A 13151-nucleotide genomic window follows, 5' to 3' on the forward strand; every position below is an offset into this window, starting at 1 on the left:
GACCCGCTGCTCTATTGTTAACATTAATTATCAGATATAGAATCAATTAACGCTGATTACGTTGTGCTTCGCAACAGATGCAAGATTCTCGATTCAATTACGCTCGTCGCATTCGCTTGTTCCGTTTGTGGATTAATTTTCATTTAGAAAAGACCTTCGAGAGCAGAATTTCATGGATGATTTCAGAGAGAGATCCGACGAAGATGAGGTTCACCGTATCCAGCAGCGTTTCCCTCCTGTCCCTCTGGTGTCTGACCTTAATCGAAGCTTCCACTTCAGCTGAAGTTTCCTGCGGTGATCGTCGGACGGCACCTAGGGGAGTGATCCAGACCCCGAACTTTCCCGCCTCGTTTCCGGTTCCCATAAAGTGCCGCTGGGTAATCGACGTGTCCGACATACCGGTCACCAACAGTTCGATCGTCGTCTACCTGACCCAGGTGCGAAAGAAATTAGTCGATGCAATAACAAACTAGAAGCTCTGAAAAATATCGAAACGAAACGGATCGTCCTCGGTCTTTGACCACAACGTTTCTCTAGAAAGTCCAGGGAAAGTGTCCTCGCCCTAAATATTCGTCTTGCCTCACTAGAAAGGATCCCCGTCAAAGGACACCAAGTCCGGCGGGGTCCCTCTTCCGTAACACGGACGTCCCTGATCTCGAGCGTTGTCCTTAAAAAATGAAATACATTCGATTGTCCTCGTTGTTTCTGACAGGTGTATGTGTACAAGGGTCTCAGGTTCACGGAATACGCTTATTATGAATCGGAGAGCATGAACTACGGCGCGGCGTTGATTAAGGAGGTCACCGAATGGAATGTGTTCGAGTTCAGGTGGTTACGGTCGTTTCGGCCGTTTCTCGTCGTGGAATTCGAGCTTGATCGACTGGAGGGGAATCACTTGCGTGTGTTAAACGATCTTCTCGACGTATACGGGTTCAACGTCACGTACGAGATGACCGAGGTCGAGCCGAATTCGGATTCCTGCTCCGTGCAGCATTGCTCCTTCACCGGCAACTGTCTGGTGTCTGCGGATTACAAGTAAGTCCTCCGTCGTTCCATCTATTTCGCCATGTTCTGTTTACCTTGTTCCATTTATGTGCCTGTGTGCTTCTTTCATCAAGCCGCGCAACGTAAACGTAATTGTAGTGTTACGCTATTCACAGCGTAACAAATAAGTGGAGACGTTGGCAGTGTTGACCCATATAGATGTTTATCTATAAACCGCGAATATTATTCATTTAGTTCCTTGAATAACCGAGAGATAGTTTCACAGGATTTTTAAATCTGTGTATAGTAAAGACATCAAAGTACCCTTGCGAGTTTTACGTTCCACAAATCGATGTCTACATATTAGCATATTCACCTGTAGTTCTATACATCGCAGCCAGCAATTTCCTTGCACGCGATCCGGTTTAGCCGGTACATTGTTTCATCTGTGGCTATCGAGGTTCTTGTTTTCTCAGAATGCGACCCATTTCACTCCGGAACACGTGCTTGCATTCTTCATGAGCAGTCCGATTGGCGAAACTATAGTATTCGCCCGCGGAAAGTTTGCTGACTCATGCCGGTCGCTCCCAAAAACTCACGGGTTTCTTATCCTCCTCTTACGGTTGCCGAGCAACAGCTTGACGCGGCACTAAGAACGAAAACCTGTTTAGGGTATTTCATTAACATGCTATCTATCTTTTCCACGAGTCACCGTTAAATAGGAGAATCGCTAATTAAACGACGGACGTATAATTCTCAAATATCCCATCGGAGACCTATCTCTAGGTTCTCGATCCTGTAAAATAAAATTAATTCCCGGTTATTAATTTAATAAATACAAATGTTGAATACATGCATGATGCTATTGCATTTTATTAGTATAACGAGGTCCACGGTCATTTTCCCTCAGTAATTTCTGGTGCGACTGCTTCGAGGACTTTAGCGGGAAGACCTGCAACGAGGGACCCCTGTGCTTCGACGACAGCCGCAAGCACGTGTGCCAAAATGGAGGAACTTGCAGGTGAGATAGATACCGAACTTATTTTTAGTAACATCTCAAGTACCGTTTGTTAACCCGTGAGCAACGCTTGCCTTCGAAAGTCCTCAAGAATGTCGTCCGAGTTGCCAACTTGAAACTAAATCAAGCTCTCAGCCGTTCGTACACTCAATCGAAGGAGACGCGCGTGCCAAAATATTGTATATTTAAAAACTCGATCGCGCGCGTGCCACGCTGTCTGAGCACGTCACGACGATTCCGTTGTCAGAAATCGTCCGCGTTCTAACGATTGAAGTTACGGAACAGCGACGGATTACTTTGACGAACGTTGTGTAATAACGAGACATCGTTCGTCATCGATTCAAAGACATTAATGACAATCAACGTGCGCAAATAACCAGATGCAATTATTCCGAAAGAGTAGAAGTAGGTCGAACGCGAAGCCCGACCTCGTGTCGCCGCGCTTCCCGCACAAACCGGAAGCTCGAGTTTCCATAAAAATTGCCCTCTTCGATCCTTTTGTTCGACCTTCTATAAAAATCACCCCTTTCTTGTGCGATAAATGGGACTGCTTTCAAGGAGGTGAACAATGTTTGCAGAAGTAACGCGAACAATGACGGCGCGGTCACGTTCGGAGCGACCGTTTGTTCCGCGTCGGTAAAATAGTATGGTATTTTCGTATATAAAATCGTTCGGACTCTGCGATATATCTAAAATCGCAAGAAAGAATTGTTCGCATATTTCCAAAACAAAATACAATTACGTGAATCGATTCAAATTCGCGTTGAAATTCTTCTACTCGTTCGAGATGTTTGACAATGTTTGAGACGCGCTCTCTTCGACTGATTGCAGGCAAATCGGAGCGAAGGCGATGAACTGCCATTGTCCGGACGGGTATGTCGGCAGACTGTGCGAGATTCACTTGATGGACACCTGGGACGCTGGTAAAACGCTCCTCGGCATCGCTCAGATAATTTCTCAATGAGTCACACTCGCGCACGCTGTCGTGTGTGACTCATTGACGGGAGGATCTGTCGGTCTGGCGCTTCACGAGGTCAATGCTTGCCTGTTCGCAGAATGCGGACCCGAGAATTGCATAATGCAGTGCCCTTTGGGAGAGGCCCCGTGCGTCTGCAGGAATGGCACCATGATCTATAACAGTGAGCCCTGCATTCCTTGCAACCTTAACTCTCGTGTCGGACTTTTCGTTGGTTAACAATCCCGGCGATCTGCTTCTTCACAGATCGATCGCGGTACGAGTGCAGGATCAAATTGACGAATGTGACTTCGCTCAGGACTGGCTCTGTGTTCCAACAGGAAAGCATCGAGGTCTACGTCGGCAAACAGGTAAGCAAGACTCGATTTACACTATAATTGATGAATTGCGGAAGTTCCAATGCTATCCTTGTACAAATAACGTGGAAGCGCATTAGTCTGCCCGGTCTCCTCTGAATAGAAGCATCATCGTATAATATTTATTACACCTTTCGTTTCTATTGAAATGATTGATTGGGTGCATTGAAAATGAAAGATGAAAATTAACTTTCGTCGTAGATTCTATGAACCTGACCCGTGCAATGACTAATTAACCGCTAGCGTGAGGTCGGGCGGAGATTATCGGTTCGTGCGTGACTCACCGGAAAGTGGCAACAGCAAATCTGCTAACTGTTTCTGTGAACAGAGAGGCGGAGCCTCAATGTGTCTAGATCGTGATCTTGAATTCGGTATCGCAGACACAGATAACAACAATACTATCCATAATGTACCGTGCTATCGCGAATCTCTTTCGCAATCGTTCTCGTCTGTGTGCCATGAGCCGACCACCGGCTGTTTACGAGTGAGCACGCGGCTCCGTGTGACAAGGAAACCGGGCGACTATTATTTAATCACGCAATCCGATCGTACGATTATAGCGAACGGAGAACGAACCACGCGATCTGATCGCGACTAGACAAGCCGATAACACGCCTTTCCTATTTATCGTTGACCCCACGGTACATGACTTTGATCCTTGAGATTCTTTTATTCTCTCGAATAGAGTCAATCGGTTCTTTTGAGGATTACTCTGGGATCTCTTAAATTCTACCCACGCGACGAACGTAGTATAAGAGCGTATTCACTCGACACATTTTGTAAACGACGATTCACAATTCATCGCGCTATTCGACTTGCTCGTCGTTAAAGTGTTAATAACGCACAGTCACTTAACCAGTATACGTTGAAAAATTTCAAAGCCTACTTATCGCCTTGTCGATTAAGCAATACTCTGGGGTACTTTTACTGCCGCATCATCCACGCATCGATGACGTAATATCCGCCCAACATTGCAAAAGTACATTATCTCGAATGTAAAGAACGCAGAGGAAGCATCTATAAATAGTAGGGAAAGAATCGGTGGTCTAGTTTCTCCTCGAACCGAGGTATTCCCAAATCTCGCACTGATAGTAGCCATGGTTTTCCTTTCTGACGTTCTCCGGAAGCGAGTATCTTCTGAGTAATTTCAATCGTTCCTTCAAGTAATCGGTTAAACCGTGTCTTCCCGGATCGCTGAGATAAATCCGAGATCCATTTTCCCACGCTTTCTCGAACCAGGGGATCAATAGAGCGGCGATTTCCTCGTCGTATAGCATGTCGCCGACGAAAATGACGTCCGCGAGCTTCTCGGATGATGAACGTTGCAACAGATTCTCTTGCGACACCTGCAGTTCCACGTGGTTCAGTGCCGCGTTCATCGAAGCGGCCGTACACGCCACTGAAAGCACACGCATATAGTTAAGACGATAGTTTATACATAGTTAATGCAACAAACGATCCGGGTCCACGCGTCAAATTCCCGCACGTGATCTGTATCATTAATAATCTCTGCGCGTGCCAGCTTTGCGGAAGGAAAAACAACTCGAGTCGACGTACAAAAATGTTTTCAGCTATCCATAAATAAGCAAAGTGAAATAAAAATCGTTAGTATAATCGTTTAGAACTCTGAAAGTCTTAGCATTGCAAAATACTCTCCGTCGTTAAAAGCCTGTGCGTGTTTAAGCAACTCGTTTTTGCAGAGAAACTTTAGTCTTGATTTTTACAAACGTTTGATTTGGTTTTTAAAAATTCACGGCTCTCATATAGAGCAAGTTAATGAAACGAATTTCCTTCTTACTTTGGACTGAGTAAAATGATCTGTGAGAATGTGAATTTACATGAAGTGCTGCGAAGAACTAATTGTGACTATTGGCCTGATTGTTTCGGCCGGCAACCAATCCGAATCGGTTCGCAACCGGTTTTCAGACGCAGTCTTGCACCCGATAGAACCGGTTGGATCGGGTGCTCCCGACCGTTTATAAACAATAACGTTGATTTTGTAACGAATTCCTTTATTCCCCGTTAACGAACGCCGACGCACGGTTACGCGTCAATCGAGCGACGCGTAATCACGGTAACGAGCGTCTTACATAATGCGGAGAGTTAGTTTCCGTCGCTGTTGTCTCATCGATAACCCCGAGGAACGGCGGAACCTTGTACCCCTAATCAGTTTGCAATTCCCCGTTTTCTTCCTAAGGGTATTACCAATTTATAAACAAGATATTATATACAACAACAGTAAATCCACCAAACTGTAAGACAATATCGCCGAAGTGTTAATCCGATCGACGGCTATCAGTTTTCTCTGAAAGTAATCGCCGATTCCAACACATGATTCAATTAATCTGAGATAAGATAAAGTCTCGCAAAAGTCGTGCAGGGTCAATGAGCCAAACAATGGCTTGAGAAGTTCAACTGACAAATTCCACTTGAGGCTTAATAAAATTCATTCAATTCTTAAGAAATTGAGTGAGATGAAAATAATGCAATAGTTTCAAATGCTTGGAAAATCGTACGAATTAATTTTAAAACAACAACAAAGATATCGTTGAAGAAACAGCGACAATTCGGTGGTGGCATTAAACGATTGATCAAGGAGAAGATAATTCCATGCGTGTGCGCCAGAGTTCAAGATACGGAAATCCCGGTCTCGAGGAGCCGGTTGGGATCAAGGAATTTCGGGTGAAGCACTCGACGTTATCAGTGTAAACATCGGACTGAAAACCGAGCGGAGACCGACGCGATGGGAGAAACGATTTAATTATACACCTCTGCTCTTGGACCCGTTTAGAGACCAGTTTGCGTGCTTATCGAGCTCGCTCGTGCGCGAGCCGATTCACGAGAACCGAACCGAGCCAAGGTCTCGCAATAAAATTCCTGCGAGGACAGGAACGGACTAGTTCAGCTAGACGGTATCTCACGCGGCCTCTTCAAGTTCACTTTCACCCGCGGCAGACCGGCGAAGATCGGATTATGCAATCGGCACGATTCCTCTCAGCACGCGACTCGAGCCACGTTCACCCGTGCCCGTTTCAATTGAGTCAGATCAGTTCGAACGTCGATCTCGTAGATCTAGGCAATCCTGCGGATCTGCGATTCCTCCTGAGACGAAAAGGAGTCGCACATTACTAAACCATTCCTGCAGGACAAAGAATGCAAATGAATTTTTCAGAAAGAAACTTAGAATAGATATTTGTTTTTGAAATTTACAAGATTGGCTGTGGTCCAGAGATTCTTTCGTTGTTTCTCTCGTTCGCATCGACAGCCGCGTTCCGGTAACGTAGCATTCGCAGTGATCGTCGCCGGAGATAGGATTAATTAAGCGCGACGTAACGTCGCTGCGTCAGCGGCCGATCAATTTAGAATGCAACCAACGTAGTACATATCTACCCAGAAACGTGCAGCCTTTCACTGACGCACGAGGACTACCGGACCCTTCTGTCGCGAGACTTCCAGTGAAACGGGGAAAATCCGTCGGGCCTGACCCACATATCTGACTTTCTTCAAGCACCGTGCACCTGATGCGATCGCCTCATTCGATTCGGACTATAAAACAAGCCTTCGGTTAGGAAAACCATATATATTTCCAGCGAACCGAAAGACAACATTGGATAGATATAAAATATAAGTAATTTCAAATAGAACATTCTTGGTTATCTTGAACAGCATATTGCATTCCAATATGAATGCAACAAGAAGGACGAAATGCCAGCACAGATGTGCGAATTCATTAGGAACAGCGATGCTGAATGAAAGACAGTGCGGCGTTCCGTCGCGGTGTCCGACAGATACGGGATTTATTTATAGTATGAACGTGCGAATTTCCGCAGGAAGATAGCCGCTACCAGGAAACTCCCAGTTTTGGTGAAGCACGAAAGAATTGCAACGTTGTGGAATGCCGCGACGAAGTTCATTAATGGAACCAGTTCCGCGTACGGCCAGTGGCACGCGAGGTTTGTGGTTCTTTATCGATTCGTATTTTCACGAGAAGACAAGGAAAACGTAAGGATACTGGGAACCGTGTACATCGTCTGGCTTTCGGTTCGTTGAAACACAATTTTAGCAGCGTGCCCGACGAGAAAAACTGGTTCGGATCGCCAAATTGAAATGAATTCGACAGAGGTGGCAAACGCGTCAATACATCTGCGGAAAAACGACGCTCCATTCAGCTTGATTACGTGCGAGACGTCGCGAAGAGGAATCCCGTTGCTATCGCATTACTTCGCACGTCTGTAGTTGCAACTTCCACTACGCAATCATAATCAGCTATGGTCTGCAACGCCTACAACGACTGCAACGCGGACCAATTGCGCCTGGAACTTCCCGTAGCCGCTAGAAGGGGGAATCGCACTGTCGAAGAACCGGCTCCGCTTCGAATGAACCCAATACAGCCCGGACAAACCGGTGGGAATACCGCGCGCCGTAGAATTGACGTCAGGTAAATGGAACCTGCGCAGGTAAAAGCTGCAGGTTGATTTACAGGTCTCCCTTGGACGGTCTTCCAGGTAACAATGTTTCAAGAGCCGGGTCCAGCTATCGACAAGACAGAAGCGCGTTAACTGTTGGGGCCATTAAAACTTGAGTTGAAAGAAAATGCCTAACAATTATTAACAAACGAAATAGAAATAATCGGAGAATTTCATAAATTCTTTACCTTTATCTATATCGTTCGCAAGAACTGTTGTCGCGCCAATAAGTTTCGCGGCAATGGCAGCGGCACCGCAGCCAGTACCAAGATCCAACACCCTGTTCCCCGAAGTCGGAAAGATATTCTTCCCCTCGTCCAAGATGAACCTCGTTAAAGCCTGTCCACCTGGCCAGTAAATGGACCAGAAAGGCTCGGAGAAGACGCGTTTCTTTATCTCGTCCGCTTCTAAAACGCTGGCGAACGGGGCATGATAGAGATTACAGTTCGGCGTCAGAAGGAACAGCTTGATTTCCGGTGTCATGTGGTTCCTCGAGATCTCCGTGTTGCCCAAAATCGTTTGGACCACTTCGGGTTCAAGAACGCATCCCCGAGGAATGCGTCGAGAGCCGGTGACGCGGTACCAAGTCCTCCAGATGTTCGCCATGACGCCGCCGCGGAATATTAACGTTCTTCTCACGATCGCGCCTCAGCTTAAACAAAGCATTTCTATAAGGAGGTCGGTTTCAGGAAGCGATCTAAATATAGCCCGGCAATCGACGTAAATACTTGATGGATCAAGATACCAGGAATTGATCGCGATCAACGGTTTTGCGTTTCAGAATATTTTTAAACAGCGATTAGAGACGATAGTATCGTAATTGTATTCCTTTCCCGTTTTTTCGGTTAAATAATCGGGTTGGACATTTGAAATGTGTCGCAGATCTACCTTTTGAAATTCGAATTGTCGAGTTTGATCTGTTGCACAATTTTCATACAATGTTTCTAACCGTCGAAGTGGCGACGCTCGTTTATGTATATTAAAGACTGATAAAATCTGTGGCGATAAGCGACCGGAGATATCGGGGAATAATTCCCAGAGGGAAAAGAATAATTTTTCTATTTTTTCCTTGTGCTTCCCCGTACACTATCTGCGGGTGACCGATCGATCGATTAACCGGGAAAATTAAATATTTTATTTAGATATTAATTTCCTGTTTCTCGGCGAACAAATCGAAACTATCGTTTCACCGACATAACCGTAGATAAGGCGACGCCTTCCCAGAACGATATCAGAAGTCGCAATCTTACGGGTAGATAATGATGAATTCCAATTTTTTTTTCCCTTTCCCAAGACTTGGCGCCGATAAGATAATTTCGCTGTCTTCTTCTTTGTGCGCTCGATACGCCGAACATCTGATTAAAAACGCTCGTGGGGCGAATTGCGCCATGTAATGCGACGAATTATTTCTCAATAATTTCGCGTTGAATGTGTAAAATTCGTTAAAATATCTACCTAGCGAAACGATTGTAGATGCGTAATACGGAGAGTCACTGAACCAAGAATCGTGGACTCTTCAAAATACCGACGCCCGTTTTTCATGGAACTTGACCAAATGATCTTATATGCAGCGTATCGCAAAATTGTGTAACATTTGCCGTTACAGAATCAACTGTCTATAAATCACTCGGTGTTATACATATACAAAATTACAGATATAATATTGTTGGAACTCCGACGGGAATCGCGTTTCGCAGATACGAAACGTGTTGGATTGCTAGATGTTGGGTCATCTTTCAGCTAGGTCAACAAATATTCCGCCCCCCGAACACCGAATGGGTTCTGCCGCGGAATTTTACGGATATTCGATCGATCGCTTCAAATTGGAAACAATGAAGTATAGCAAGCTGATTAAATCCTATTTTATCAAGCATCGGGATCTGCGTTCTTTAAATAAGTTTTGCAAAAAAATATTGTTCTCTTGCATAATCTTATCGTTTCCGAGAAAATGTATTACATAAGAACGATAGTTTCGATGTCCATTGTTTAACAATTTCCGAGAAGAATTCAGCGAATGCTGCCACCTTTCACTGATTCATTTCACTTTCGAATACAGACTAGATCGAACGTGTTGGATCTAGCAATAAATAGGGGGTCCAAATTCAATGAAAGAAATTTTTTATCTGGCGCAGGCTCGGACGCGTTGCGTCGGTATTTTTAGTCGTTCGGATGCCAGGTATCATCCTTTTGCGCAGTATAATCTCAAGGCAACACACCCGATATCCAGTTTCCTCTTGCCTATGCAGTCGGGGATTCCCTGTTACAGGCTCGACGCGCGACAGCTTGCGGAACAAGGTTGCTGACCGAGCGAGGCTCGATCCACTCTAATCGCTGCTCTTTATCTTCCAAAGGCGCTTAGCACCTAGAACAGGAAAATCGATAATTAAAAGAAGTTGAAACTAACATCCAATCAAGTATAATTCCTACAAGAATCAATTTCTTATACAATAGTAAAGGAAAACCTGTCTCAACCAGGAAAAATTGATCCTGGATTCTGTTGAATATGTTCGTCCATAGTATTTCCATAAGGAAAACAAGCATGTTGACAAACACTATTATTCCTTGACTTTCGCTTAGATGCAACTGCATTTTAGACCGATGTGCCGCGCATACCGCAAAAGTTCGATCGAAAGTGTTCGTTCCTCAAATGCTCAGGATTCCTGGGATTCGAAAGGATCCACGAGCTCGTCATTATAAAACGACCGGAGGATCTGTTACGCAACGAATTAACTTTCCAGTGTGTCGTCGTTAAAATAGAATCGTTACGGCGGTTCGTTACATGAGTAGCTCGATTCAATTATAGATCCTGGTTTGTCCTTTGCTGCGAGGTTCGTTTGTTGTTAATATTCTTGTTATTGTTATTGTTATTATTATTGTTGTTGTTATTGTTATTATTATTGTTGTTGTTATTGTAAAGCTAAACGGAACTGCGTGATTACGTCAGACGAACAGGGACGAAACGTCCTCCTTATACGTCAGCCGGTACAAATTCGCTGTATCTGTATGTACAAAAGATAAATGGGGGGAAGCACAGATGCGTAATATCAACTTTTCACGATTCCCACAATGATCAGCGATTCCTGGGTTGATTCCTGTGCTTGGTTATCAGTGCAACCTGCTCGTTCGCCGGGGCTGATGAAACCGAACGATTCGAGACACCGGGGCTTGCATCATGACTCGGTACACAGGGCGGCTGAGCTATGTCGGAGCACTGGCACGTGCTATCGATCCGTCTTGCGAACTATAGTCGCCTTGTTGTGTCTAGTTACAATAGTCTCATGTGACCAAAATGCAATTTACTTAGACAAAATAATCTTCAATAGTTTTCGAGAGGGTTAAGCATTTTGTTCCGCTTCTGACGCAATAAAACATATTTCTAGTCGAGGTTCAACATTTAGTACAGTGGTCCACTAAACAAAAGCTAGTCAGAAGAAATTCCAGAAGACAAAAGCTAGAACAGAACCTTGCGGGCTCTCTGCTGGATTCCGCAGTCTGTAGTTATATTGTCCCACTTGCAAAGGAACTCATCTGCTTCGAGAGAATTGCTATGTCATGCAAACGTCTTCTCTCTCGTTCTCTACTGCAATATCTCTCCCTTTTTACTCCAGGCTTATTGGTCCCTCTTTTGCAACAGGCTGAGGCTTCTGCACACGTTACAGGAAGTTCCTGACCCGACCAACACCGTATCACGGTACAACGCCTTCTAAGGTAGATGTATGCCCGCAACAGAATCGGTAACCATGACGTGGAACTTTCTTGCAGAGTGCGTCGGAATTCCTTTCGGTCCGCGGACTGCTTAGGTAGACACGATCGCGATCGGTGATAGCGACACAAGGCTGATCGTGTTTACGCTGAGTTCTATTTTCCCCAATGCGATTTATCGGAACCTGCATGGGGATAAACTATTATTGATTCTTTTCCATCGAATTCTCCAATATTGAACATTAATCTTGTTGCGACGAAATTTTAAATATTAATGCGAGGTTGGAGCTTTAATTTTCTTCTCAACAATGAATTTTTCGGAAACCGATGACGATGAAGGAAATCGGTTCTCAGATTTAGAATTCACGAGGAAAAAACAATTCATTGTCACTCCAGTAAAGCAAGTTTCTTAATTATTAAAAAAGTAATGAAGATATTACTCATTGAGTCTGCAAGGTTCCGAGTCCTTGACATTTTAGAACACATCAACATTAACTGCTTCAACCCTTAGATATTAAGCTAGCATTTGTGTGGATCATTAAACGCTTGGACATTCAGAAATGTTGGGAACCTCGCTCGAAGAAGTACCAGGAAGCTTTAGTTGTTCGTGTAACTCCGTTTCTTGGTAAAGCTTTCCGTAGCGTCGATAAAAAGCTCCCGTGTGTGCACGTATGTGTGCCCGTACACGGAAAAGCTCGCGCCACGCTTTATCTGAAACTGCGCGCGCTCGTTCGCCGGATTCGTGGTAGGGGAAGCGCATGTATAAAAGGAGCGTGCTCCAGGCAACGCCGTCACTCGCTGTCGGAGCTCTGCAGAATACGACGTACGTCGGTAGAGTTCCATAAAGCACTTGCAAGAAGTACGGGGAAAAGTTTATCGTTGTTGCGTAAACGGACCGTGTACCTATCAGTTGACACAAGAAGAGAAGCATTTTAGTGAATTCAGTTTAACAATCGTCGACGAGTGTAATTCTCGTGATATCCTGGCAATAAAAGCCGAGAAAATTCCTACATTCAGTGAAGTGTGCAAACGAGGAACGTCGGGTTGTAGTTCGAGGAAAGCCAACGAAGAAGTACTCACGAACATGACACGCTGCCAGAGCCTCTCCTACGGATCCGCCACGATGGCCGAAAGGTACGAGAATCACAATTTGACACACGTGCCTTGAATTAGCTTTCTTCCTGTAATTGTGGTCAGCTGTTCTGTCGATTATACAAAAAGTGTTAGTAAAATTAACATATAGATAATTGACACTATGCACATTTTTTTTTTTAAATTATTTTTTTTGTCTCCTACCGGATTAAGTCTCGCTATTATAGAAATTTATCAATTTATGAAATTAATCAATCAAACACTTTTGAGTTAAACAACCCAACTGTTGCATTATGTTACGCCATATCAAAGTAAACCGTGTTGTATTTACCTTCGCGACTTCGGAGTATCTGTACTTCAGAAGTGGAGAGATTAAGAGGTTAGATTGCAATCCGATAAGCTGGCCACGTTACCCTAGCGATAATTCTGATTACACCGTGCCGCGATAATTATCCAATTGGGCGGAAGTTGTAACCAGAATTGTTAGCTAGCTATTTCACCGACAGTTTCTAACCTGTGAGACGACCAAACGAATTAATTTCTTAATTGATTTTTTA

At 44.5% G+C, this 13151-nt stretch overlaps 3 protein-coding genes across 6 annotated transcripts in view; 2 read left to right on the top strand and 1 right to left on the bottom strand.

Moving 5' to 3' along the window:
- Positions 1-13151, top strand: part of LOC144475377 (uncharacterized) — a 21329-nt gene continuing 8178 nt past the window's right edge. For all 3 annotated transcript variants that reach the window (XM_078191217.1, XM_078191218.1, XM_078191219.1), the window contains exons 1-6: positions 1-437; positions 713-1035; positions 1895-2005; positions 2834-2925; positions 3058-3141; positions 3225-3328. In XM_078191217.1, coding sequence (XP_078047343.1) covers positions 78-437; positions 713-1035; positions 1895-2005; positions 2834-2925; positions 3058-3141; positions 3225-3328 — 1074 coding nt within the window. In that variant the 5' untranslated portion in view covers positions 1-77. The remainder of the gene's footprint in view (positions 438-712; positions 1036-1894; positions 2006-2833; positions 2926-3057; positions 3142-3224; positions 3329-13151) is intronic.
- LOC144475384 (electron transfer flavoprotein beta subunit lysine methyltransferase-like) lies at positions 1834-13112 on the bottom strand. 2 transcript variants are annotated; one of them, XM_078191242.1, is made up of 5 exons: positions 12926-13112; positions 12583-12704; positions 10017-10162; positions 7989-8452; positions 1834-4733 (listed from the first exon to the last, which is right to left on the bottom strand). In XM_078191242.1, the coding sequence occupies exons 4-5, from the start codon at positions 8404-8406 to the stop codon at positions 4381-4383; spliced, it is 771 nt and encodes a 256-aa protein (XP_078047368.1). In that variant the 5' UTR covers positions 8407-8452; positions 10017-10162; positions 12583-12704; positions 12926-13112; the 3' UTR covers positions 1834-4380. The 2 variants fall into 2 exon arrangements, with proteins under 2 accessions (XP_078047368.1, XP_078047369.1); XM_078191243.1 differs by lacking the exons at positions 10017-10162; positions 12583-12704; positions 12926-13112 and adding an exon at positions 9256-9602.
- Positions 12276-13151, top strand: part of LOC144475385 (uncharacterized) — a 1918-nt gene continuing 1042 nt past the window's right edge. Inside the window, exon 1 of the mRNA XM_078191244.1 lies at positions 12276-12636. Coding sequence (XP_078047370.1) covers positions 12587-12636 — 50 coding nt within the window. The 5' untranslated portion in view covers positions 12276-12586. The remainder of the gene's footprint in view (positions 12637-13151) is intronic.

This window comes from Augochlora pura, chromosome 9 (genome assembly GCF_028453695.1).
Source record: "Augochlora pura isolate Apur16 chromosome 9, APUR_v2.2.1, whole genome shotgun sequence".
In the NCBI taxonomy this organism is placed as follows: Eukaryota; Metazoa; Arthropoda; class Insecta; order Hymenoptera; family Halictidae; genus Augochlora; species Augochlora pura.

What these genes read in the sequence shown, in the direction of transcription:
- LOC144475384 (XM_078191242.1), bottom strand. Translation starts at nt 8,406, where the DNA reads ATGGCGAACATCTGGAGGACTTGGTACCGCGTCACCGGCTCTCGACGC. An exon ending in TGCGAACGATATAGATAAAG is followed by an intron (nt 4,734 to 7,988) that starts GTAAAGAATTTA and finishes GTGTGCTTTCAG; the next exon opens with TGGCGTGTACGGCCGCTTCG.